We start from the raw sequence: 26,999 nt of genomic DNA on the forward strand, positions 1-26,999 counted from the left end.
AATAGTAACTATTTAGCACATAATCCTCCCCTAATTAATTAGGTGTTAATTACTTACTAATAATTACTTGTTAAGTGTTCTCTTACCTAACAATCTGGCAATCAATAGTCGTGGACATAGAGACAAAGGGAGAAAGAATTTGGCTGCAGGAAATCCAGGCCAGGAGAGTAGAACAAAGGGGTTTAATGCTCTATCTCAGTCCTAAAGGGCATTTTCAGAGTGACAGGGTCTAAAATAAGATGATCTGCTATGGCTTAGCCTTTGTTATATGTATTAGATTCTAATGTTTTGGATTTAGAGACAAAGTCAATCCTTTTCTTCTCCACCCATTTTGGAACGCACCTTAGAAACCTCACTGCCTGGGGTTTGCCCACTTCTTTTCTCTTAACACTCAGGGACCTGCCTTTGGCCTGTAATATCTACCACTCATCTTCTTGGGGATCCATGCTCCTAGTCTCCAAAACAAATATGAGATAGGCACTAAATGAGCCTGTAGACGCAAGATCTAGGAATCCAGGAAATACAAAAACAAAAATGAAACCACACCCACCCCTTTGAAAACAGTATTTTCAGCCTGCTCCTTGAATCCTTAACTCCTTCCCACACATTCCTAAGCTTAGGTCCTTCCTCTAGCCTGTGGCTTGTGAAGCTGAGGAGAGAAATACTGTAAATCTGGATGCAAAGTTTACATGCAAATCAAAACCCTGCTTCTTAAAATCCTGTAAATTCAGTTTTCATAGCCTTTTGAATTTACTGTTAATAGCCATAATCCCCATTGGCAAAAATTATATAAATAAGTAGATTCAGTACATTTGAAAAGTCATTAAAATGTTAATATAGAATATTTAGAATCACGGAAGCAAGAAAAGCTCATTTGTGAAAATCCTGGGACCCACAGGATGTGAGGGGAAAAAGCGAGGTTGAAACTCAAACTCTTACGCACCTTCATCAGGGCCCATTTTGCTCCTATCTCTTGACAACTTCAAAGTCTTGTCAAGTTTACAATATCCCACAATCATACATTAAGGGTAAAAAAAGTTCTAAGGCTCCTGGTCTCTTTAAATGTCACCTCATTAAAAGGGCCTTCCCTGACCACACACGTAAGAGCAGGACTCAGCTTTCACTGCCTGTCTCCTTTCCATTGCTTCAGTTTTCCCTACAGCATTTTCTACCAAATGACAATGCTCTGTTTATTTGTTTATTGATCATCTTGGCCCATCATCTCCACTTCATGAGGGCTTGGATGTTTTTATTCACTCTGCATTCCCCGAGCTCTGAAAGAGGGTCTCGCACAGAATAGACCCCAAATACATAGGTATGGAGTAAATGAATGAAACAGTATCAGTGTCATGGTTTAGAAAGACCAAACCAAACCACACCCAACCAGAACAACTTGCAATATAAACTAAGGATTCAGCATATGTGGTAAAAAGGATCAGAGCTGAAAGATGACACAGAGGTCAGCCAGCCAGACCCTGTCACTTCACAAATAAAGAAAATGAGGTCCATGGTTAAGTGACTTAAGTCATAAGCTCTTGTTTTGACAGAAATAATAAAATGGTTCACTACAGAGTTCCAATTTCTTGTACAAATATGGTAATTATGGAATTTGATAATACCATTTTAATCTCAGTGAGGTGGGCCTCATAAATAAGTGGAATAAAAAGGCTGTCAGGTCAGGTCCTTTGCCCAAATAAACCAACCTCACTGTCACCAACACTATGACTCTATTCCTTTGGATCTTGAGAGATTTTTTTAAAACATACTTTACTTACTCTGTTGTCAGCTAACACTTTAACTAGTTGAGAGCAACAGTGAGAGCCAAGCTAGGTAAGGGATGGGGACGGGGAGTCAGAGCTTTGAAGTATAGAGCGTCTGGACTCCAGTCCTAGCTGCGTGATTTAAATAGCTGATGGACCCTGGGAAAATTACTTAATCTCTCTGAGAGTCTGATTAGCTCAGTCTGTGGCATGATTATATGTCTCTGGTAGTGATTATTACTATCCTTTGCAGTTTTGCCTAGCACAAAGCTGGAAGCTCTAGCCTAAGATCGATAGAAGTGAAAGAAAAAGCAAACTGGATGCTCCCGAGGAGTCTAGACTCAACGGTCTTTAAAGGTCGGAACCATGTGTTAAGCTTCGTCTGTGGTCTTGAGCACCTAGCTCACAGGTAAGCGCTGTGCAGGCACTGGTTACCACTTCAGGAGCCAGAATCGAGAGCTTGCATCCAAGGCAGTAGCCTCAGCCCAGCTGTGGAGAGGAAGGGAGCCCCCCCCAGCAATCAATTGCTTGGCAATCTCAGGCCTGAAAATGGGGCTAGAGATGGATTAAGGAGCTGTGCATGCACCTATCTTTCAGAGGTGCTGAAAGGGCCTGGAAATGTGAGAGGGAGAAAACCATACTTACGAGGAATTCTCTCAAGGAAAGTATCTTGTGTGATCGAAAGGAATGCTTCGATAAGCATCTTGATGGTGTGTATGTATGTGTGTGTGTTTGGGGTGGGTGATGGGATATCCTAGATGCAGGCTTGAATAGCAACAAATGGTTGCCAGAAAGCCTTCTTGGAAGGGTGAGTCTGGTTTTCTTGTAGGATTTTTGTTTTGCTGAGCGGTGTAGCCAGTGTGAGGTCAGAGTTGAACCGCTCTTGATCCTGAACAGGAGACTGAGTACTGCCCTTGGGAGTCCTCCTTTTCCACTCTACCTCCATGGAGGAATCAGCCTCTTTTCTATTCAAATGTTGAATAATGAAAGAAAATCTGTTTGAATGAGTGTCAGATTTTAAGCCTGCCTCATGTCTCTTGATCAAGCTCTGCCTATGGGACCTTAATTTTATGCCTGAGTGTGGCTCCCGATATATCCCTGTAGCCAGTTAAGACATTAGTTGATATGATTTTGCTACTTGTAACAGCTCATGACTGGACTAGCTGAACTTACTTGATTTGTTTCTCTGTTTCATAGTATTTCAAATAAAACTTCATAGCAGTTAGTGTATATGATACAGATGTGTAGATGATCGCAGCTCATGCATTTCGTCAAATCCTTGCCTGTGTACCTTTGTTCCTTCCATCCTCTATGCCTCAAATATCTTTCCCTACCTAATGAAATATTTCTCATCCTTCAAGGCTCAATTTAAGCCCCTCCTTCTCTATGAAGCCTGCCCTGGTCCTCCAAGTCATCATTAGTTGATCCCTCTTCTACTACATTCTCATATTATTAGTGTCTCTCTGTGTTGGGATTTATAGGCAACAGGCTCTGTCTGTGTTCCACACAACACTATAAGCTACACCAGGACAGGGACTATTTCATATTCATATCCATTGCACCTGAGTATCTGGTGAGTATCTGGTTCTTATCAAACTAGACTGCTAGACTTTAAGCCTCAGGATTAACATAGATTATCTCTTTATAATAGCAATTTTACTCAATGGTAAGCAATTTTAAAAAGTATTATGTATTTTAAATGTTCAGATAGTTCACAGAGAGGCATGCAAAATTAGCCTGAGTTTTAAAGGTAAATACATTTATATCATTTGTTCACATTCCTCTGATATGAAAAGTTTGAGAACTTTTTGTGGTGAGCACTCAACACAAATTTGAGTTGAATTTACTTAAATTCCAGAGGATGTTTATAGTTAATGATTTCTTTCCCTAAAGAAAACAATAGGGAGAGGCTGGTAAAAGGGTACAAACTCTCAGTTATAAGAAGAATAAGGTCTGAGGATCTAATGTATAACATGGTGACTATAGTTGTTAAGATTGAATTGTAAATATAATTGAAATTTGCTAAAAGAGTAGAACTTAAATGTCCCCACCAAAGAAGGGGGGGGGAAATCCTTTCACAATGAATATATATATCAAATCATCACATTGCACACTTTAAATATCTTATAATTTTATTTGTCAGTTATACCTCAATAAACCTGGGGAAAAAAGAAAACAACATGGAATCTTATTTATTTTTATTAATAGCAAGGAGATGCATTTTTTTAAAAATAATGAGCTAGAAAAGCAAGCTGGAAAAATCAATGCTATATCACCTAAACTGTAAATTTTGTGTTAACAAAAGTTCACTATCTATACATGTAGACTGAGAAATCTTTCAGAGCACTACCCTTCGGCAAAGACCAAACGCTTCTTGTATTTTAAAAAGTTCTTATGATACATCATACACACAAAATAGCATATATAATATATGTACAAGTTTAGTCTTCAAAGCCTTTATAGCATCTGATAAGTAAAATTTTTAATGAACAATAAATATTTATCAAGGGAAATATCTTTGAGACTTTATAGTCTTACCTCATTTATGAAGTCGCTGCCAAGAAGTAGGAGGTGAGACTAATATTGCGTTTTTAGATAGGTATATCAGGTGAAGTACAGCCAAATAGAAATGAACTAGCTATGACATTATTTGTAAGCCTGGCTTTATACCACATTACTTTAAAACAAAATTAGAAAAATAACTATAAAAGCAATACATGCTCAGTGTAAAAAAGTTGATAACCTTACCCATTTTACCCTCTTTCTCTTTTCCTACTCTTTGCAAAGTCAATAGGAAACCACATGGTCCATCAGGAGTTACTGTAGGACAGTGGAAGGCAAGATGGTGTGGCAGACCAGGAGTGATACAGACACCCCGAGGCACTGACACTAGCTTGACTGTGCATGGGACTCACTGCAGTGAGGGGGCAGATGTACTGCCCAAATTTTGAGTTTTATCCTACAAATACAGTCTCAGAGCGTCAGTCTCCCAATCTCCTTTGTGAAAGCAGTGACCTTCCACTCAATTCCATTTGATTTTAGCAACATATCTTTTTAATAGCATATTATTTCATCAATGATCCCCCAACAAATCTGAATCAAATGGTCTTATCTCCTTTTTATATCTTATTCTATCATCCACATTAGTGTTCCCATGATCATTTATTTAGTCATGCATTAATTGTAGACTTCTTACCTACCAATGAAAATCTTGATCACAATCCTTCAGTGACTACTAAAGTTCAAACATCCTAACACAATGGACAAAACCCTTCATGATCTGGCCTCTACCTAGCTCTGCAAACTCTTTAATCACTTTCATATACATACTGGGCTCCTAACACAAAGACAGTCTTGTGGTTCCCTGTCCTTTCTAGCCTCTAGGATTTATAAATGTTGTTTCCTCAGTGGACATCCTTCCCCTACCCTGGGCTAGCTGTCAAACTCCTTGTGTTCTTCAAGATTTCTGTGCAAGTATCACTCTTCCCTTTCTTGACATGTCTCAGTAAAGTCCTTGCTTTTCTGTGCTGCATAGCATCTTGTCCACACTTCTATTATAGTATTTATGTTAAATTACTAATTTAAAAATCTTACTTCTACAAGATCAGGGGTCTGTATACTCTCAGAGTATCCATGAATCCCCTGAATTATAGGCAGAATTTTATACAGATTTATTTTCTTCTGGGGAGAAGGTTCAGAGCTCACATCAGAGTCTCAAAAGAGTCCATATTTACTCTCTCAAAACCAAATTAAGAACCACTGCACTAGATTATGGGTCCCTAGGAAAGAAAGAGTGAATTCTATTCTTTGAGTCTCGATAGTTAGATGCCTAATGTTAGCTGAATGAGCTTTTCAGTTATTATTTAAAGATAGATATTTATACTAGTACAGATATATGGTAAATTCAACCTCCTCTATTCATTGATGTTTTTAAGTAGACAGGAAGTGTGATGCAATGAAAAGCATATTGGACAAAAGGAAAGATATGGAAGGGTTTATACCAAACTACTAACAGTGGTTATGCTTGAAAAGAGGGATGGGGTAGGGGTGGGATGGGCTTAAACATTTTACTTACACTCTTCTGTCTTGAACAAGTGTTTGTTTTATAATGTGCACTTTTTAGATCTGAAATTTTAAAATATTGCTTTGAACTATGAGACTTTTCTCTTAAGTGCATTAAACACGTAGCTTCAAATTCCAGCTCTGTTACTTACTTAGTTTTGTGAGCCTGGAACCTTACTTAATCTTCATAAACCTACTTCAACTGTAAAATGAGGGTAAGACTTACCAATCCCACATAGTTATTATGTCTCAAAGCCTAGCATAAGTAGGAACTCAGTAAATATTAGTTGAATGTAAAGTAAATGTTGTCATTCTTAAGGTTTTTTTGCAATCCCCGAAGGCATCTAAAATATAACTCAAAACATGGTCATTATTGTCTCAATACTGTGAGTAGACATAAATGCAGTAAAAGTTTGATGTAACATGACTGGTTTATTAGGTGGCTATTAGCTCTGACTACTAACTAATAAAGGAATCCCACAGTATGTCCATTTGTTTTTGTTTTTAAACAAAGAAGCGTTACAAAACTCTTCAAAACAATTTGTAATATTTGTAGTTCAAGAATGAAGTACAAGTACTGATTTAAACTAAGTAAAGTACAAGTACATTGTTTTAAACTAGGCTCTCAGTTTCTGTGTTCTTACTAGTAATTAGTTCTTTGCAATTTTCACTCACCTCATGGCCTGTTTCCACCTGTAGACATCACACCATGTTTTGTGAAGCTTTCCTGATTTCTTTAGAGGTTCTATAAAAAATAAAATGCCATTGATAATGACAGGTACCTTGTAATGTATACCATCCTTTTTTCCTATAATTTCATAACTAAAAGTTTTTATTATATATGCAATTGATTGTTTAAAATTTCTAATAGTTAAAATACATAATGTAAAATGTAAAAGTTCTTGTTTCTCTTAGTCTTTTAATTTTTAAGTCACTTGGTGCTGAGTAGGCACAATGATTTGTATCTTTGGGGTGACTAATAAAAATAAATTCTTATGTATTTAGAAGTATAGCTGGAATACACTAACATGGCTTAGGGGGCTTTGCTGAATCAGCAGAATTCAAAGCAGTTCATCTGACCTGAAAATAGTGAAAGCCAAAAATCTAGAGGTTTTCCTAAGTATCCCACATTAAATGAAATCACCTACATCAAGTGACAAATGAAGTAGGTTTATAAGAGGTTTTTCTTTAGGGGCTAATTGAGGTGATCTCCAGTCAAAAGTAAGTACAAATCCTTTTGGAGAACGCTCTATGAATTATATGGTTTTGTGAGCAGTACAGCAGTTACCAAGCCAGCTGTGTGTTTTATTTATTTTTTCGTTATCTGAAACCTCTTGGGCAGTTTGGCCAAGTCTCCAAATCTCTGGGCTTTCAGTTTCTTGATCTGTATAATAGGCACAGTAGTAATAATAGACACCTCACAGTACAGAAGTGAGGATTAAGGGAGATGAAAGCTGAGGGTCAGGGGCCAGGATGCAGGAGTGTGCAGTGGGGGGACCAAAGGCTTACTCAGTCACCTTTGTCATTTTGTCATGTCCCTGTCCTTTATCCTAAGTGAATCTGTGTTTATTCCCAGCTTGGCTTGTTCTTTTTTTCCCCTTAACTTTCCAGAAAATTTTCCTTAAAAGATTCTTTTTGTGCAAATGCTGTTCTTTGTCCTAAAGGAATATGAGAATCAACGGATGGCCTTACTGGCTCTGTCAGTCACTGCCAGTTGCCACCCAATATCCATTTTCCCTGTTTCCTGTAGTAACCCAGTTAAAAAAACTATATTCCCCCTTCTCCTTCACAGGTAGGTGTAACCATGGAGATAGATTCTACCCATGAGTTACATGTAGAAATAGTGTGAGTGACTTTTGGGAAGTTTCCTTAAAAGAGGAAACACATCTTTTTCTTCCCTTTCCTCCTTCTTGCTGGCTGAACACCAGTGAGATAGGTGGAGTCCTAGCAACCTTCTTGGACCAAGAGGTGAGACACCAAGGATGGCAGAAGAGCAAGATAGAAGGAACCTTGGTCTCTCACACCAGGGAGCTGCTTGAATAGCTCTAGATTTTGCCTATGGACTTTTTTTTTTTTTAATATAAGAGAGAAATAACCTTCTAGCTTATGTAAGCCACTATTATTTTGGTTTTTCCAGCATATACAGATGAGCCCAACCTTAATGATATGCTGGTCCTCTAGGAAGTTGTCTCGAACCAAGAACCATTTTTAATTCTTAGAAGTGTTCTTACACTTCCTTTGATCCTATGTGTGCTTTCTACATATCAACAGTAGATTTTGTACTCTTCAAAAGCCTCTAGTGTAGCTCTCCAGTCCTTGTTTTTACCCTTTCTCTCTTGCATCACCCATATTTTGGATATTATACACTCATTTGAGCTCCTCAGATAGGAACTTGGAAAATGGGGCCACTCTATTGGGGAAGAAAGAGGGAATTTTGGCTAAAATTAAGTTTTTAGTTTTTTTGTGCATTATAGGAAAAGCAGAGTTCATTTCAACTCAGCAAACATTTATTAAGCACATACCATGTAAAAGGCATTGTGCCGGGAGGAAATATAAAGATGATGTTGTTCTGGCTTCAAGGAGCTTACAGTCTAGTAGGAAAGATGAGACACACAAATAACTACAGCATATGATGGATTGGGAAAAAATGCAATAGGAAAAGTATAATGTGCCTAAAACTTTCAGAGGAGAAAAGATGAGTTCCAGTTGTGGGGATTAGAGAAAATGTCATGAAGAAGATAGGATTTGAGCTAGGCTTTGAACAATATGTAGAAATGGTAAAAAAAAAAAAAAAAAAAAAAAAAAAAGTGGGGGTGAAGCTCAGCAAAGGACCAGAGGTAGACAGTTACAATGCATCAGTGGATTTAGAGATCCCAGGCAGCATCGAGGATAGAGTAGAAGGTAAGGCTAGACAGGTGGATTAGAGACAGATAAAGGGTGGTGAATATCTTCTTGGGAGCCTGCTCTGAAGTGGAGAGAATAAGGAGTCACTGAAAGATTTTAAGCAAGGGAATAACCAGACCACATGTCTTCAGTCAGAAGATGACTCTTGTGACTGTAGAGGAAAGACCAGCTGCAGAGAGGCCGGGAGTGCGCACTTTTAATAATCCATGTAAAATGTAATGATGGCCTGAATTAGGGAAGCGACTATTAGAAAGGAAAGGAGGGCACAGATAGAAGCAATATTTCAAAGGTTACTACATGAGCTAAATGTATGCTTTGCCGAGGAAAAAGAGTCGGACTGTAATTCCCTGATCCAGAAGTGGAAAATCTATCCATAAAAGAATTTTTAAAATTACTCTACAGTTACATAAACTGGAAAACTTAAGGAGGCTGAATATGCTGTAATAATGAATTTATTGGTTCTACAATTTTAGCAGAGCCTTAACATTTATCTTCCCGAGACGTCATTGTGGGTAGACTGACTGACCCTGCTAGGAGATGGGGAAAGAATATTGAAAAGCATCTCAGGAAAGAAATGGAACCATCACTTCTATCCCATTGTTCATCCTTTGCTCAGGTGTTATGGTAAATAGCAGGTGGCAGGGTATTTTACAAGGTAAGGTTCTTTCACTTCTCCTTAGTTACCCCTTTACCCACCCTTATGCACCCTCTCTACTCACCCTCCCCCCACACACACACTCCATAAGGAATCCAGTGAAAATTTAAGAGAAGGAAGTGGCTTTCTAAAGAGCATAAGAATTTTCTAATATTTGCCTCTTTATCGCTCACTAAAACCATGCCAGCATAGCCCCCCAGAAATGGAAAGGGCTGGCATAGACCCATATAAGGGCATTGTGTTCTCAAATAGTTTTCAGCTAAATAACACCCCCCTCCCCCAAATCCTAAATAGCTACTTCCTCATTCTCAGGGGATACAGTCTAGAGATTTCCTCCAATGGACAAATTTGAGCATCTAATAAGCTGCCACTTTGTCTTTTTATTTTTCTGATTATTGAGGAAGATTTAAATAGGTGTTAATACCTAATAATCTCTCTTTTCTCAATAAGGGCAGGAGCTGACAACAAAATAATCATGAACCTACGAATCAGAATAGTGTCCTAGGGCTTCCCTGGTGGCGCAGTGGTTGAGAGTCTGCCTGCTAATGCAGGGGACACGGGTTCGAGCCCTGGTCTGGGAAGATCCCACGTGCCGCGGAGCAGCTGGGCCCGTGAGCCGCAGTTGCTGAGCCTGCGCGTCTGGAGCCTGTGCCCCGCGACGGGAGGGGCCGCGATAGAGAAAGGCCCGCGCACCGCGATGAAGAGCGGTCCCCGCACCGCGATGAAGAGTGGCCCCCGCTTGCCGCAACTGGAGAAAGCCCTCGCACGAACCGAAGACCCAACACAGCCAAAAATAAATAAATAAATAAATAAATAAATAAGAAAATCCTTTAAAAAAAAAAAAAAAAAAAAAAAGAATAGTGTCCTAAAGCATGCTCCAGTGGCGCAATCGGTTAGCGCGCGGTACTTATACAGAATAGTGTCCTGTGTAATATTTTGCAATTTATGATTTAGTTCATGTTATGTGGGGCACTGAGAGCAATAAGTGAAATAAAATAATGAGGATTTTTTTCTCCCATGATTCCCAAGGTGATTCCTGGCATTCTTGAAAGCAGAAGTGATTAATCAAGTCACTGGGGACAAACAGCAGAAATGTGATTGTCAAAACTATGGATATTGGTTAAACTGTGTTTCACTCATGTAAGTTGTGTGTGTGTGTGTGTGTTTGTGTGTGTGTGTTGGGAGCTGGTCAGTGGGAGAATCAGCATCTTCGACATTGTCTCTGAGAGAAGATTAGCAGGAATTATTAATTTAAAAGATTCTTACATTTAATAAAAGCCCAAAAGCTAAGACAAATATTGAGCAATTTATACTCCAGTCCTAAAATTCAAAATCAAATTCCTTAACCTGGGGTCCACAGATTGTGTTTCAGGCCATCTGTAAATCTCCTGAAATGATATGCAAAATTTGGTGTGATTTTACATTTTTTTGCAGAGAGGGTGGGCTGGTTTCTAAAAATTCTTAGAGTGATCCTTGACCCTCAAAAAGGTGAACTCCAGTCATTAAAGAAAAGAGGAGGGAGGAAGAGGGAGAGAGAGAAAGAGAGGAAAGAGGGGAATAAAGAGAATCCAGGAGTCTCATCAATTCTGTCCCAAATCAAATCAATCAAATATATGTGAAATTTGTACAAGGCACTTAATCTATTAACCTTTATATTTGTATTAAAAATTAACAACAGTATGATCATCTTCCTTTCAAAAGCCTCTGAGGTTTCAAGCTGGTTTAGATTGCATTTCAGAGCCCATGATTAGCAAAAACATAGATATTAATTAAATTCATGGAAACTAGAAGAAACGTGTGTCAAAAAAGTTATTTCTTTAGTATGAACTTCTGATTGTTTATGCTAAATCCTTCAGTAGTGCCTTTAGTTAAATGGCTATACCATTTGCAACAAATATAATTTCATATTAAAAGGAGCTATAAAAAGGACAAAAGGTTTATACAAAGGCAAATTTCTATATTTTTCAGAATACTATTGTTTCAGCATATAAAATACTAATTATAGTGGATTCCTATTCTCACTTAAGAATAGAAAGCTTTCAAGTGAAACCTAATTCTTCTCATCATGCTCCCAAAACCCCTGCAAAGGATTTAGAATTCTCTCTAATGTTCCTATGTAATTAATTAGCACATATTTTTCTGTACATAGAGGAGTAAACTCTGATAGAATCCTCTATCCCTTTTCTGTGTTACAAAAGTCATAAATTAACCTCCCTACATTCCTAATCTTTTCCATTCTTTATTCTTAATCCCAAAGAGGCATACACATATTGGATTTATCTGCCATGTAAAACAAGCATTCAGTCATCCTTTCTTTAAGATTACTCTCAAATTTTAATTCAGCTTCAACTAAATACATAAATATGCAAAACTCTTCAGTCTAAATGTTTCATTAGTTGACAACCTGCAAAGACAGATTATTACATCATACAAAAATTAAGCAAGAAAATGAATGAATATTTTACAAATGGTTTTAACTTTGAATAAAAAGTAATTTCTTTAAATGACTTCCTTAAATAAAAGTTAGCATATTTTGAATCTAAATTAGTAAGGATTTATGGGATCTCTTCTCTTATGAAAATATTTGCCCTCTCAATGCCTCTCAAAGTACATAAGAGCACATACTTACCCCATGTTGCTTGCCGTGGTTATATCATCCTCAGATCAAGGCTTATCTGGATTCTGAATTAACTTAAATGTTATAAAAAGAAGCAGTAGAGGTTTGACTTCCCCGGAAACGAGACTGTCATATGCTAACTAGGCTTTTAAATGAGGAAAACTAGTGTCTCTTCCAATTATATAAGCTCCAGGTCAAATTCTAGCATCAACTAATCAAATAACTGAACTGCATTTAGTTTCAAGGAGTAAAAGAAAGAAAACTGTTTAAGAGGAATGACTTTAGTGTCTTAGAAAACTGGAGACTTGAGCATTGAAAAGTTACTTATATATCAATAAAAGTTAAATAGTTTAAAAGCAAAGTATATATCTTGCTACCTTAAATAATTTGAAGAAAAATATTGGGGAAAATTTAGTTTGCAGTAAAGCAGATATTTCTATATTTTCCAGAAGTTTTGAATTTGCATTCTATGTCCTGGTCTCTGAAAACATCCTCTCACCTTACCTTAACTTGTCCAGTATTTATCTCCTTAGAAATTCCAGTACAATAAAAGTATTTAATTCTAAAGCCATACCAGTTAATGCTAAGCAACACATCCAAAATGTCTAATTTTTAAAATGTATCTTTGAACACATATGAATAGGGTCTTTTGAAATTAATACAAAGTTATTATCATGAGAAGCTATAAAAAATACCATTTTAATTTCAACGTTTTAAAAGACATCTCAACCCAAATTTATAGTAGTATAACAAAAAATAAAAATAAAAAAGGATTTGGCAATGATCTATTGAGAAATACAAATTTTCACAAGATTTTGAGGAAAGAAATATTATATAATATGGAAGTTATCTATTGCACACACCATCTTGCGGGGGGTCAGTTTTGGAGAAATAGTTTCAGTAAAAACACTAGGGTTAGGGTCTTTATTGTAATTTTTAATATGTAGCTGTCACGTACTGCTTTGGTAATTTCAAAATTATGTTATCTAAAAGGTAAAGAAGCTTTCTAGGCATAGAATATATGAGCACACACTGATCTACTTTTTAAATATTGAGATATAATTCACCTATGTCAGAGAGAAATTTTCCTCTACCCTTCTAGATTCTTCTGGCTGGTCTAAGAATTACAATGAATTTGACATGAGACAGATTAACAGCAGAAAATCAAACAAAAGTTTAATAATGTGGGAGAGAATCAGGAAAACTGAACAGCTCACTAAGATGGCCAAAGCTCTCCCTTAAAAACCGTATCAGCTAAAGACACAAGAGGTTGTTGAGGGTAGTGGTTTGGGACTTCAAAGGAGGGCAGTTCAAGTGGAGATGGAAACACAAATGCAAACCCTTGGAAAACAACCATTTGTTGGGCCCTGCAGAGACAATGCTGCAGAGTGCACTCTGATCTCTAGGCCCTGCTCAGCTTCCCCGGCCACACCTAGCCTAATTTCTTTGCAGATACCTCTGGTGATACCTCTATTCTGGGAAGAGGTCCTTTATCTAACCTCTTTAGGCAGCTCAGGGGGGGAGGTAAAAAGAAAGACTTCAGGAGTCTTCTGTTTCTTAAAAATAATCTCCCTAAATTAATCCTCATGCCAGAGAGACACATTTTGGGGTGGCAAATTTTGCTCCCCTACACATAATATACATAAAATTTGCCCTTTTAATATGAACAATGCAGTGGTTTTTCATGTTCACAAGTTGTGCAACCACTAATTCTAGAACGTTTGCACCACCCCAAAGAGAAGCCCCATGCCTCCGAATTCCTCCTCCCTGGCAACCACTAATCTACTTCCTGTCTCTATGGATTTGCCTATTCTGGACATTTCACATAAAAGGCCGTATAATATGTGGCCTTTTGTGACTGGCTTCTTTCACTTAGTACAATGTTTTCAAGGTTGATTTATGTTAGAGCATGTGTCAATACTTCATTCCTTTTTATGGCTGAATAACATTCCATTGTACAGATATATCACATTTTATTTATCCATTCGTCAGTCGATGGACATCTGGGTTTTCAGTATTGGGCTGGTATGAATACTGCTGTTATAAACATTTGTATACAAGTCAATTTTCTTGGGTGCATACTGAGGAATTGCTGGGACATATGGTAATTATATGTCAACTTTTTTTTTAAAGATTTATTTATTCATTTTATATTTTATTATTGCTGCGTTGGGGCTTTGTTGCTGCACACGGGCTTTCTCTGGTTGTGGCGAGCGGGGGCTACTTTTCGTTGCAGTGTGTGGGCTTCACATCGCGGTGGCTTCTCTTGTTGCAGAGCATGGGCTCTAGGCGCACAGGCTTCAGTAGTTGTGGCATGCAGGCTTCAGTAGTTGTGGCTCGTGGGCTCTAGAGCACAGGCTCAGTAGTTGTGGTGCACAGGCTTAGTTGTTCCACAGCATGTGGGATCTTCCCGGACCAGGGCTTGAACCCATGTCCCCTGCATTGGCAGGCGGATTCTTAACCACTACACCACCAGGGAAGTCTTATGTCAACTTTCTGAGAAACTGTTTTTGTTTTTTTTTAATCAGTCATCAATTTTATACACATCATTGTATACATGTCAATCCCAATCTCCCAATTCAGCACACCACCATCCCCACCCCACCATGGTTTTCCCCCTTGGTGTCCATACGTTTGTTCCCTACATCTGTGTCTCAACTTCTGCCCTGCAAACTGGTTCATCTGTACCATTTTTCTAGGTTCCACATACATGCGTTAATATACGATATTTGTTTTTCTCTTTCTGACTTACTTCACTCTGTATGACAGTCTCTAGATCCATCCACGTCTCAACAAATGACCCAATTTCGTTCCTTTTTATGGCTGAGTAATATTCCATTGTATATATGTACCACAACTTCTTTATCCATTCGTCTGTCGATGGGCATTTAGGTTGCTTCCATGACCTGGCTATTGTAAATAGTGCTGCAATGAACATTGGGGTGCATGTGTCTTTTTAAATTACAGTTTTCTCTGGGTATATGCCCAGTAGTGGGATTGCTGGATCATATGGTAATTCTATTTTTAGTTTTTTAAGGAACCTCCATATTGTTCTCCATAGTGGCTGTATCAATTTACATTCCCACCAACAGTGCAAGAGGGTTCCCTTTTCTCCACACCCTCTCCAGCATTTGTTGTTTTAGATTTTCTGATGATGCCCATTCTAACTGGTGTGAGGTGATACCTCATTGTAGTTTTGATTTGCATCTCTCTAATAATTAGTGATGTTGAGCATCTTTTCATGTGCTTCTTGGCCATCTGTATGTCTTCTTTGGAGAAATGTCTATTTAGGTCTGCTGCCCATTTTTGGATTGGGTTATTTGTTTCTTTAATATTGAGCTGCATGAGCTGTTTATATATTTTGGAGATTAATCCTTTGTCCGTTGATTCGTTTGCAAATATTCTCTCCCATTCTGAGAGCTGTCTTTTCGTCTTGTTTATGGTTTCCTTTGCTGTGCAAAAGCTTTGAAGTTTCATTAGGTCCCATTTGTTTATTTTTGTTTTTATTTCCATTACTCTAGGAGGTGGATCAAAAAAGATATTGCCATGATTTATGTCAAAGAGTGTTCTTCCTATGTTTTCCTGTAAGAGATTTATAGTGTCCGGTCTTACATTTAGGTCTCGAATCCATTTTGAGTTTATTTTTGTGTATGGTGTTAGGGAGTATTCTAATTTCATTCTTTTACATGTAGCTGTCCAGTTTTCCCAGCACCATTTATTGAAGAGACTTTCTTTTCTCCATTGTATATCTTTGCCTCCTTTGTCACAGATTAGTTGACCATAGGTGCGTGGCTTTATCTCTGGGCTTTCTATCTTGTTCCATTGATCTATGTTTTGGTTTTTGTGCCAGTACCATATTGTCTTGATTACTGTAGCTTTGTAGTATAGTCTGAAGTCAGGGAGTCTGATTCCTCCAGCTCCGTTTTTTTCCCTCAAGACTGCTTTGGCTATTCGGGGTCTTTTGTGTCTCCATACAAATTTTAAGATGATTTGTTCTAGTTCCGTAAAAAATGCCATTGGTAATTTGATAGGGATTGCATTGAATCTGTAGATTGCTTTGGGTAGTATACTCATTTTCACAATATTGATTCTTCCAATCCAAGAACATGGTATATCTCTCCATCTGTTGGTATCATCTTTAATTTCTTTCATCAGTGTCTTCTAGTTTTCTGCATACAGGTCTTTTGTCTCCCTAGGTAGGTTTATTCCTAGGTATTTTATTCTTTTTGTTGCAATGGTAAATGGGAATGTTTCCATAATTTCTCTTTCAGATTTTTTATCGTTAGTGTATAAGAATGCAAGAGATTTCTGTGCATTAATTTTGTATCCTGCAACTTTACCAAATTCATTGATCAGCTCTAGTAGTTTTCTGGTGGCATTTTTAGGATTCTCTATGTATAGTATCATGTCATCTGTGAACAGTGACAGTTTTACTTCTTCTTTTCCAATTTGTATTCCTTTTATTTCTTTTTCTTCTCTGATTGCCATGGCTAGGACTTCCAAAACTATGTTGAATAATAGTGGTGAGAGTGGAAATCCTTGTCTCATTCCTGATCTTAGAGGAAATGCTTTCAGTTTTTCACCATTGACAATGATGTTTGCTGTGGGTTTGTCATATATGGCCTTTATTATGTTGAGGTAGGTTCCCTCTATGCCCACTTTCTGCAGAGTTTTTATCATAAATGGGTGTTGAATTTTGTCAAAAGCTTTTTCTGCATCTATTGAGATGATCATATGGTTTTTATTCTTCAATTTGTTAATATGGTGTATCACATTGATTGATTTGCGTATATTGAAGAATCCTTGCATCCCTGGGATAAATCCCACTTGATCGTGGTGTATGATCCTTTTAATGTGTTGTTGGATTCTGTTTGCTAGTATTTTGTTGAGGATTTTTGCATCTATATTCATCAGTGATATTGGTCTGTAATTTTCTTTTTTTGTAGTATCTTTGTGTGGTTTTGGTATCAGGGTGATGGTGGCCTCATAGAATGAGTTTGGGAGTGTTCCTTCCTCTGCAATTTTTTGGAAGAGTTTGAGAAAGATGGGTGTTAGCTCTTCTCTAAATGTTTGATAGAATTCACCTGTGAGGCCATCTGGTCCTGGACTTTTGTTTGTTGGAAGATTTTTAATCACAGTTTCAATTTCATTACTTGTGATTGGTCTGTTCATATTTTCTGCTTCTTCCTGGTTCAGTCTTGGAAGGTTATACCTTTCTAAGAATTTGTCCATTTCTTCCAGGTTGTCCATTTTATTGGCATAGAGTTGATTATAGTAGTCTCTTAGGATGCTTTGTATTTCTGTGGTGTCTGTTGTAACTTCTCCTTTTTCATTTCTAATTTTATTGATTTGAGTCCTCTCCCTCTTTTTCTTGATGAGTCTGGCTAATGGCTTATCAATTTTGTTTATCTTCTCAAAGAACCAGCGTTTAGTTTTATTGATCTTTGCTATTGTTTTCTTTGTTTCTATCTCATTTATTTCTGCTCTGATCTTTATGATTTCTTTCCTTCTGCTAACTTTGGGTTTTGTTTGTTCTTCTTTCTCTAGTTCCTTTAGGTGTAAGGTTAGATTGTTTACTTGAGATTTTTCTTGTTTCTTGAGGTAGGCTTGTATAGCTATAAACTTCCCTCTTAGAACTGCTTTTGCTGCATCCCATAGGTTTTGGATCGTCGTGTTTTCATTGTCATTTGTCTCTAGGTATTTTTTAATTTCCTCTTTGATTTCTTCAGTGATCTCTTGGGTATTTAGTAACGTATTGTTTAGCCTCCATGTGTTTGTGCTTTTCACATTTTTTTCCCTGTAATTCATTTCTAATCTCATAGCGTTGTGGTCAGAAAAGATGCTTGATATGATTTCAATTTTCTTAAATTTACTGAGGCTTGATTTGTGACCCAAGATGTGATCTATCCTGGAGAATGTTCTGTGCGCACTTGAGAAGAAAGTGTAATCTGCTGTTTTTGGATGGAATGTCCTATAAATATCAATCAAATCTATCTGGTCTATTGTGTCATTTAAAGCTTCTGTTTCCTTATTTATTTGCATTTTGGATGATCTGTCCATTGGTGTAAGTGAGGTGTTAAAGTCCCCCACTATTATTGTGTTACTGTCGATTTCCTCTTTTATAGCCGTTAGCAGTTGCCGTATGTATTGAGGTGCTCCTATGTTGGGTGCATATATATTTATAATTGTTATATCTTCTTCTTAGATTGATCCCTTGATCATTATGTAGTGTCCTTCCTTGTCTCTTGTAACATTCTTTCTTTTAAAGTCTATTTTATCTGATATGAGTATAGCTACTCCAGCTTTCTTTTGATTTCCATTTGCATGGAATATCTTTTTCCATCCCCTCACTTTCAGTCTGTATGTATCCCTAGGTCTGAAGTGGGTCTCTTGTAGACAGCATATATATGGGTCTTGTTTTTGTATCCATTCAGCAAGCCTCTGTCTTTTGGTTGGAGCATTTAATCCATTCACGTTTAAGGTAATTATCGATATGTATGTTCCTATGACCATTTTCTGAATTGTTTTGGGTTTGTTTTTCTAGGTCCTTTTCTTCTCTTGTGTTTCCCACTTAGAGAAGTTCCTTTAGCATTTGTTGTAGAACTGGTTTGGTGGTGCTGAATTCTCTTAGCTTTCACTTGTCTGTAAAGCTTTTGATTTCTCCATCAAATCTAAATGAGATCCTTGCTGGGTAGAGTAATCTTGGTTGTAGGTTCTTCCCTTTCATCACTTTAAGTATATCATGCCACTCCCTTCTGGCTTGTAGAGTTCTGCTGAGAAATCAGCTGTTAACCTTATGGGAGTCCCCTTTTATGTTATTTGTCGTTTTTCCCTTGCTGCTTTCAATAATTTTTCTTTGTCTTTAATTTTTGCCAATTTGATTACTATGTGTCTCGGCGTGTTTCTCCTTGGGTTTATCCTGTATGGGACTCTCTGCGCTTCCTGGACTTGGGTGGCTATTTCCTTTCCCATGTTAGGGAAGTTTTCGACTATAATCTCTTCAAATATTTTCTCTGGTCCTTTCTCTCTCTCTTCTCCTTCTGGGACCCCTATAATGCGAATGTTGTTGCGTTTAACGTTGTCCCAGAGGTCTCTTAGGCTGTCTTCATTTCTTTTCATTCTTTTTTCTTTATTCTGTTCCGCAGCAGTGAATTCCACCATTCTGTCTTCCAGGTCACTTATCCGTTCTTCTGCCTCAGTTATTCTGCTATTGATTCCTTCTAGTGTAGTTTTCATTTCAGTTATTGTATTGTTCATCTCTGTTTGTTTGTTCTTTAATTCTTCTAGATATTTGTTAAACATTTCTTGCATCTTCTCGATCTTTGCCTCCATTCTTATTCCGAGGTCTTGGATCATCTTCACTATCATTATTCTGAATTCTTTTTCTGGAAGGTTGCCTATCTCCACTTCATTTAGTTGTTTTTCTGGGGTTTTATCTTGTTCCTTCATCTGGTATATAGCCCGCTGCCTTTTCATCTTGTCTATCTTTCTGTGAATGTGGTTTTTGTTCCACAGGCTGCAGGATTGTAGTTTTTCTTGCTTCTGCTGGCTGCCCTCTGGTGTTTGAGGCTATCTTAGAGACTTGATGGGAGGCTCTGGTGGTGGGTAGAGCTGACTGTTGCTGTGGTGGTCAGAGCTCAGTAAAACTTTAATCTACTTGACTGTTGATGGGTGGGGCTGGGTTCCCTCCCTGTTGGTTGTTTTGCCTGAGGCAACCCAACACTGGAGCCTATCTGGGCTCTTTGGTGGGGCTAATGACAGACTCTGGGAGGGCTCATGCCAAGGAGTACTTCCCAGAACTTCTGCTGCCAGTGTCCTTGTCCCCACGGTGAAACAGAGCCACCCCCCCGCCTCTTTAGGATACCTTCCAACACTAGCAGGTAGATCTGGTTCAGTTTCCCCTGGGGTCACTGTTCCTTCCCCTGGGTCCCAATGCGCACACTATTTTATGTGCGCCCTCCAAGAGTGGGGTCTCTGTTTCCCCCAGTCCTGTCGGAGTCCTGCAATCAATTCCCACTAGGCTTCAAAGTCATTCCTCCTCCCGTTGCCAGACCCCCCAGGTTGGGAAGCCTGACATGGGGCTCAGAACCTTCACTCCAGTGGGTAGACTTCTGTGGTATAAATGTTCGCCAGTCTGTGAGTCACCCACCCAGCAGTTATGGGATTTGATTTTACTCTGATTGCGCCCCTCCTACTGTCTCATTGTGGCTTCTCCTTTGTCTTTGGATGTGGGGTATCTTTTTTGGTGAGTTCCAGTGTCTTCCTGTCGATGATTGTCCAGCAGCTAGTTGTGATTCTGGTGTTCTCGCAAGAGGGAGTGAGAGCACGTCCTTCTACTCCGCCATCTTGGTTAATCCTCGAGAAACTGTTTTCCTCAGTGGCTGTACCATTTTTCATTCCCACCAGATTTGAGGTTTCCAATTTCCCCACATCCTTGCCAATCTTTATTATATCTTTTTAAATATAGCCACCCTAGAGATTGGGAAGTGGTATCTTTTTTTTTTTTTTTAATATTTATTTGGTTGTGCCAGGTCTTAGTTGTGGCAGGCCGGCTCCTTAGTTGTGGCACATGGGCTCCTTAGTTGTGGTAGGCAGGATCCTTAGTTGTGGCATGTGAACTCTTAGTTGCAGCATGCACATGGGATCTAGTTCTCTGATCAGGGATCGAACCCAGGCCCCCTGCATTGGGAGCACGGAGTCTTAACCACTACGCCACCAGGGAAGTCCCGGGAAGTGGTATCTTATTGTGGGTTTAATTTGCATTTCCCTAAAGAGTAATGATGTTGAACATCTTTCGTTTGCTTATCAGACATTTGTATATCTTCTTTGAAGAAATGTCTATGCAAATCCTTTCTCCATATTTAAACTGGGTTGTCTTTTTATTTATATATATTTATATATGAGTTCTGTATACTGAAAACTAAACCTTTACCTGATATATGATTTGCAAATATTTTCTCCCATTCTGTGGATTGTTCTTTCATTTTCTTGATAGTTTCCTTTAACACATAAGATACACTTTTTTTATATATATAAATTTATTTTATTTTTGGCTGCGTTGGGTCTTCATTGCTGTGCATGGGCTTTCTCTAGTTGCGGGAGCGGGGGCTACTCTTCATTGTGGTGCGCGGGCTTCTCATCGCAGTGGCTTCTCTTGCTGCAGAGCACAGGCTCTAGGTGCGCGGGCTTCAATAGTTGTGGCTCACGGGCTGTAGAGCGCAGGCTCAGTAGTTGGGGTGCACGGGCTTAGCTGCTCTGCAGCATGTGGGATTTTCCCAGAACAGGGCTCAAACCCTTGTCCCCTGCGTTGGCAGGCGGATTCTTAACCACTGCACCACTAGGGAAGCCCAGATATACTTTTTAAAGATGACAAAACTCAGGCACAGGATTGGAAATTGACTTTGTCAAGATCTGCATAGTTTTTCTTAAAATGAGCAAACTCTCAATTGAATCACGTAATTTATTTTCTTTCTTTTCTTTCTTTTTTTTCCCCCCCCTTTTTTGGCCACACTGTGTGGCATGCAGGATCTTAGTTCCCGGATCAGGTATCAAACCTGCACGCCCTGCAGTGAAAGCACGGAGTCTTAACCACTGGACCGCCAGGGCAGTCCCTACATAATTTAAACTAATTATAAGATGATCAAAAGAAAGTTCAAAAAAGCATAAATGAGTGATGGTTTTATTGGCAAAATTACAATGTATAGGTAGTGTATGAAGTTACTGCAGATGACATTTAGTTGTTTTCCTTACAACTAAAAGCTTCAACTACCACATTAAAACTTCAATGCAGAGTATCTACATGTGGAGCTTTAGCCTCAGGCCTGGAGCAGCTGTGAAATGAAAGTTACCACACCATTCTAGTCCTTGGATATCAGTATATTGTCCTTCACCTTCCACCCTGCAATAGTAAAAAATAAGTGTGTTCATTAATCGAGACCCAAAATTTATGGTCCAGATATGATTGTCCAGTATATTAGATACTATGTCTGAAGAATTATATCTTTCCACTATCAAATTTTGGCTTAAAACCTGACATCCTGCTTTCATATCCTACAAAAAAAAATTACTATTCCAAACAAATTTTGTCATTATACAAATTTTGGTGTCTAAGATTTTAGGATTACATATGCTTAGTTTAGACCGAAACAGTCAAAAAGTGAAAAGTTTATATTGGTTATCTGGCTTAATTAGTTCATTCATTTATTCAACAAATGTTTATTGACCTTCAACTATGTTTGAGGTGCTATGCTCTATGCTGGTGTTTTCTGGACTCTTCAGAGTGGTGAAAATGCACTTCACATAACCAAACAGACCTTTATCCCATGGGTTAGAGTTTTCTCCCTTTATTAACAGCAGTGGGAAAAGTTTATATGCTGTCATCACAGACTTGGCATCAGAATAGGTGAACACTTTCTACCCTCCTCAATATGTATCAACCACTGCATAACAATTAGGTTGCATTTTCAATTCTGGAAATAATAAAGGGGTAGTTATAAATGAACCATGAACCTCTGGATGACACGGCATGGTATTTGGTGTGAGGATTAAGCTTGTAAAGATACATGGTGGAGGGTAGGGGTAGGGATTTGGATGAAGGTGGTCAAAAGGTACAAACTTCCAGTTACAAGATAAATAAGGTACTAGGGATGTGATGTACAACATGATAAATATAATTAACACTGCTGTATGTTATATGTAAAAGTTGTTAAGAGAGAAAATCCTTAGTTCTCATCACAAGGAAAAATATTTTTTTCTTTTTCTTTTATTTTGTGTCAATGTGAGGTGATGAATGTTCACTACACTTACTGTGGTCATCACTTCATCATGTACCTAAGTCGAATCATTATGCTGTACACCTTGAATTTATACAGCGCTGTATGTCTATTATATCTCAAACTGGAAGAAAAAATAAAATCTAAAACTAAAAAAAAAGTTTATCAAGATATTTCAAGTGAAAATAATTTTTGGCCTAAATTTTCTCAATAATTGCAACAAGCTTTCCATTTCCAATATGACTGCAAAAAGTTCTATAGGAACAGAAGTCAAGAGGAAATAAATGAAAAGTCTAGATTAGATTATCACCAAGAATGATATTTTCTTTTGGAGGCTCATGATGGCCTTAGCCTCTCTTATAACATTTTTTTCCCCAACATATAACCCAAATTTTCCAAAATATATTATAAATATATTTTAACTAAATACATTACAAAAGAAATTTAGCATTAACTAAACTTTTAAGCAAATGTGCCTGAAAAGGCTCTTTTAGAACTACAATGACATTTTATTTTAAACTTACCTATTTTCATTGAAATTTCCAGTGTACTTTGCCCCAGTTGGGAATGTATAAGTCCCCAGTCCATGAAACATATTGTCCTTAAAGTGTCCTTCATATACTGCTCCTGAAAAATGCTCAAGTCTTCCAAAACCATTCATCTGTTTGTAACAAAGGAAATTACCTCAGTAACTAATCTTCAGTTCCCTAGAACATTTCAAAAATGTACACATATGTCTATCATCTACTTTGTTATTATTTAATCTATCATTGTATCATCCTTTATTTTCACAAAAATAAGATAACATTTTATCATTGTCCTTTGTATCTCTCTGTGAAACTCACCAAGTCAATGTTTCTGATCGGGGGCACTTGAACATCTTGGGGGTCCATGATGATAATAACAGGGGTCCTCAAGATACCTTGACTATATCAAAAAGCTTAAAGGACACCCAGTTTAGTTAGCCCAGAAATGGCACAAAGAAGTTGTTAAGAACAAAAATTTGTATTCAGGCAGACCCAAGAACACATTTTTATTTCATCACTTACTAGCTGGGCAAGAAATCTGAGCCTGATTTCCCTCAATTGTAAAATAGGAACATTAATGGTATCTGACTCGTGAGGCTGCTATGAGGATTCAATGAGAAAATTATGTAATGAGTTCACTTTGCTCAATGAATAGGAAATAAGAAAGATGATAATGATGATAATTAGCTCTCTGCATGAGTTTAATACTATTCTTATTTCATATATGTTAAATATAATCATTTGTTATTTTTATTGCATGGTCTACTCATATGTGTTTTTTGATTAATGGTGAAATGCCTGGAACCATTTAACCAATAGAGTTACTTATCCACTGTCAATGTTCAAAACAACAATAATACCTTGTCATCTTTCCAGCTTCCTGTGTAGACAATCCCATTAGGAGTGGTATGAATACCTATTCCATTTCTCTCAAAGATTCCAGAAGATGTTCTTGTACAATCCCCATCTAAACAAGAGAGAAATACTGAAGATTATAAAAGGGAACCCTGTTTGACTAAGTAATAAAATAGTTATGTTCAGGCTTAATCAGAACTGCATCCCCTATGGGTCTCTTTGGCTTCCTAGCACTGAAATTGATGAGACCAGAGATGAGGAGCTCCATGGACCTAGGTCTTGTAATCATTGACACTCAGAGGCCCACAAGATTGACATATGGCTATGGCCCTCCCATAGCTTTCCAAGGCACACTGTCTATACATAACATTAGAGTTTAGATTTAAAATCTGTTCCTCCATTAGTATTTCTATGTTATTTTGTTTAATGGAGTTAATATCTCAGTAGTAGTTTTATAAAGTGTAACAGTCTCAATTTTGTACCCTTAAGCTATTTAATTTTAGTCTATATAGAAAAAAGTAATTGAAATGTATGCTTACCATACTTGTCTCCATTTGGAAATATAAAGTTTATCTTAAATACTTCTGGAGCTGTTTTAAAAGATTTCAGAAAAGTCGCATAAGCTTAAATATTTTTACATCGTAAGACCTATAACATATTTGCTTCAAGAGCTAACCAAATAGACTCACTTCATATGATCACAAGCATATCATGATTACTTGGCATTTCCATAGTCTAGTGTAGGGTCCTGGGGAAATAAATGATTTTGTCTAGATGATCAATTTTTACTTGTTTATTATAACAGCTTTATTAATATATCATTCACATACCACCAAAGTTACCCTTTAAAAGTATACAAAATTCATTTTTTTAGCATACTCAGAGTTGTGTAACTGTCACCACAATCTAATTTTTCAATATTTTAATCACCCCCAAAAGAAATCCTGTACATATTAGCAGTTACTCTCCATTACCCTAAAACTCACCCAACCCCTGGCAACCACTAATCTACTCTCTGTCTCTATGGTACTGGTGTATTCTAGATAGTTCATAGAAATGGAATCATACAATATGTGGTCCTTTGTGATTAACTTCTTTTACTTAGCTTCAAGGTTCATCCATGTTGTAGCATGTATCAGTATTTCACCACTTTTTATTGCCGAATAGTCCATGCTACAAAAATAACGCATTGTGTTTATCTATTCATCAGTTGATGGCCAGTTGGGTTGTTTCCAGTTTTGGCTGTTATGAATAATGCTATGAACATTCATGTATAATTTTTTGTGTGGACATATGTTTTTATTTCTCTTGGGTATATGATCTATTGATTGTCTCACAGAGGTAAGGTAGAGTGAACAATCTCTGATTTGGCAGTGGAAGGAAATAGAAAATAAAGAAAGATAGTAAGTGAGAAGGGGTGGGGGAGGGAGTGGGGTCCAAACAGAATGAGATTGGAATGGAGACCAGGTGAAAAAGGGACAAAGACAACCGCAGGCCTGGGGGATGGCGGGTGGGGTGGAATCTATGCCTCAGAGCCCTGGGACATTTAGTGGACTAAAACATTAGAAACTAATTTTTGCCAATACTGAAGAAAACGTATGTGAAGATAAGTAAACTATAACTTCTAGGACAATAGTCTACTAGAATGTTACTCAAAGTGTGGCCATCCATTAGAATCATCTGGGATGCTTTACAAGTTCCTACGCCCTTCCACACTGCTGAATCAGAATCTCTGTGGGTGGGACAAGAGAACTGATCTTTTTAATTGAAAAATTAATGAGTGACAGTTGAGAAAGGCTGAAAGCTCATCCCCTCTGAGGAAACAGAGCTAATAACACAATAGGCAGAAGACTTAAACATCATCAGAGAGAAAGGGAGGGTATAGCAGCCTTGAGACAGGAGTGGATGCTTATGAAAAAATAATTAGCAATCTAGGAAATGAATAATATAATTGTTGAAATAAACCTCTTTAGGCTGAATAGCAGAATGAATACCGTTGAAAAGTAAATTAGTGAACTGGAACACAAGGTTGAAAATTTTTCCCAGAAAGAGGCATAAAGGAAAACAGAGATATCACCTGACAAGGCCTTTCATATCTCCCCTCACCCCCAGACTCCTCCAGGAGCCCCCAGGAGGTCTATCCCTAGTGTAGTACTTAGGGCCCTATTAAAATAACGCTTTTGTGCCGGAGTCCCTTCTCACACTCCACTCCTCTGGGCCTCTTTAACTAAGAGATTAGTTAAATCTCTTTTCCCACCCTAGTGTCCAGCTCAGTGCTTAGTACTTACTGGTAGGAACTGAAAGTTTAGTGAATGAGTGGCACTTGGGAAGCAATCGTTAAAGGCTTACTAAGCAGAGCACTAAACGTGATCATACAAGAAACCGAACTGTTTCAATTGCCCTTAAATGGTTCCACATCCGAAACTTTGGACAGTTAGAGCTAGAGGGAGGGAACCTAAGGGATCGAGACTGGCAACAGAGAGGAAACTGAAACCAGAGACGCTGGCACTTCCCTAAGGTGTCACAACAGCGAATCGACGGCCGAATGAGAGGTAGAATCCAGGTCTCCAGATTCCCACAGCACGGGTTCTCCGCGCCCCCATCCCACCAGCTGTGTAGACGCTCAGGAAATATGTCACACCCGTACCGGAGTTGCCAGGGGCCGAGCTCCGGCTCAGTGCGAGTTCTACTTAAAGGGGCGTTGGGAGGATGGGACACTCACTCGACACAGGGGTGCTGGAGAGATTTTCTGGACTCTGCGATTCCCCCTGGGCCGCCAGCTCTGTGGCCTGGAGGGAAGGAAGCAGTAGCTCAGCGCAAACTGCGACTTGGTTGCTAGGGCGACCA

The 26,999-nt window shown here is 38.1% G+C and overlaps 2 protein-coding genes across 2 annotated transcripts in view; both read right to left on the reverse strand.

The window, feature by feature from the left end:
- The window catches only part of ARHGEF33 (Rho guanine nucleotide exchange factor 33), a 73,970-nt gene extending 61,857 nt beyond the window's left edge, over positions 1-12,113 (reverse strand). Inside the window, exons 1-2 of the mRNA XM_057557790.1 lie at positions 12,011-12,113; positions 6,498-6,567 (exon numbers count right to left, since the gene is read on the reverse strand). The gene's annotated coding sequence lies outside the window, so the exon portion shown is untranslated. The remainder of the gene's footprint in view (positions 1-6,497; positions 6,568-12,010) is intronic.
- Positions 12,114-21,663: 9,550 nt separating this feature from the next.
- Positions 21,664-26,998, reverse strand: MORN2 (MORN repeat containing 2; the record flags this gene model as incomplete). Its single annotated transcript, XM_007167133.2, has 5 exons — positions 21,664-21,896; positions 23,295-23,431; positions 24,158-24,264; positions 24,692-24,742; positions 26,875-26,998. Coding segments are annotated over 5 exons (522 nt in total), but the record flags the coding sequence as incomplete, so codon positions are not given.
- Position 26,999: the final 1 nt, after the last annotated feature.

Source organism: Balaenoptera acutorostrata, chromosome 12 (genome assembly GCF_949987535.1).
Source record: "Balaenoptera acutorostrata chromosome 12, mBalAcu1.1, whole genome shotgun sequence".
Taxonomy (NCBI): domain Eukaryota; kingdom Metazoa; phylum Chordata; class Mammalia; order Artiodactyla; family Balaenopteridae; genus Balaenoptera; species Balaenoptera acutorostrata.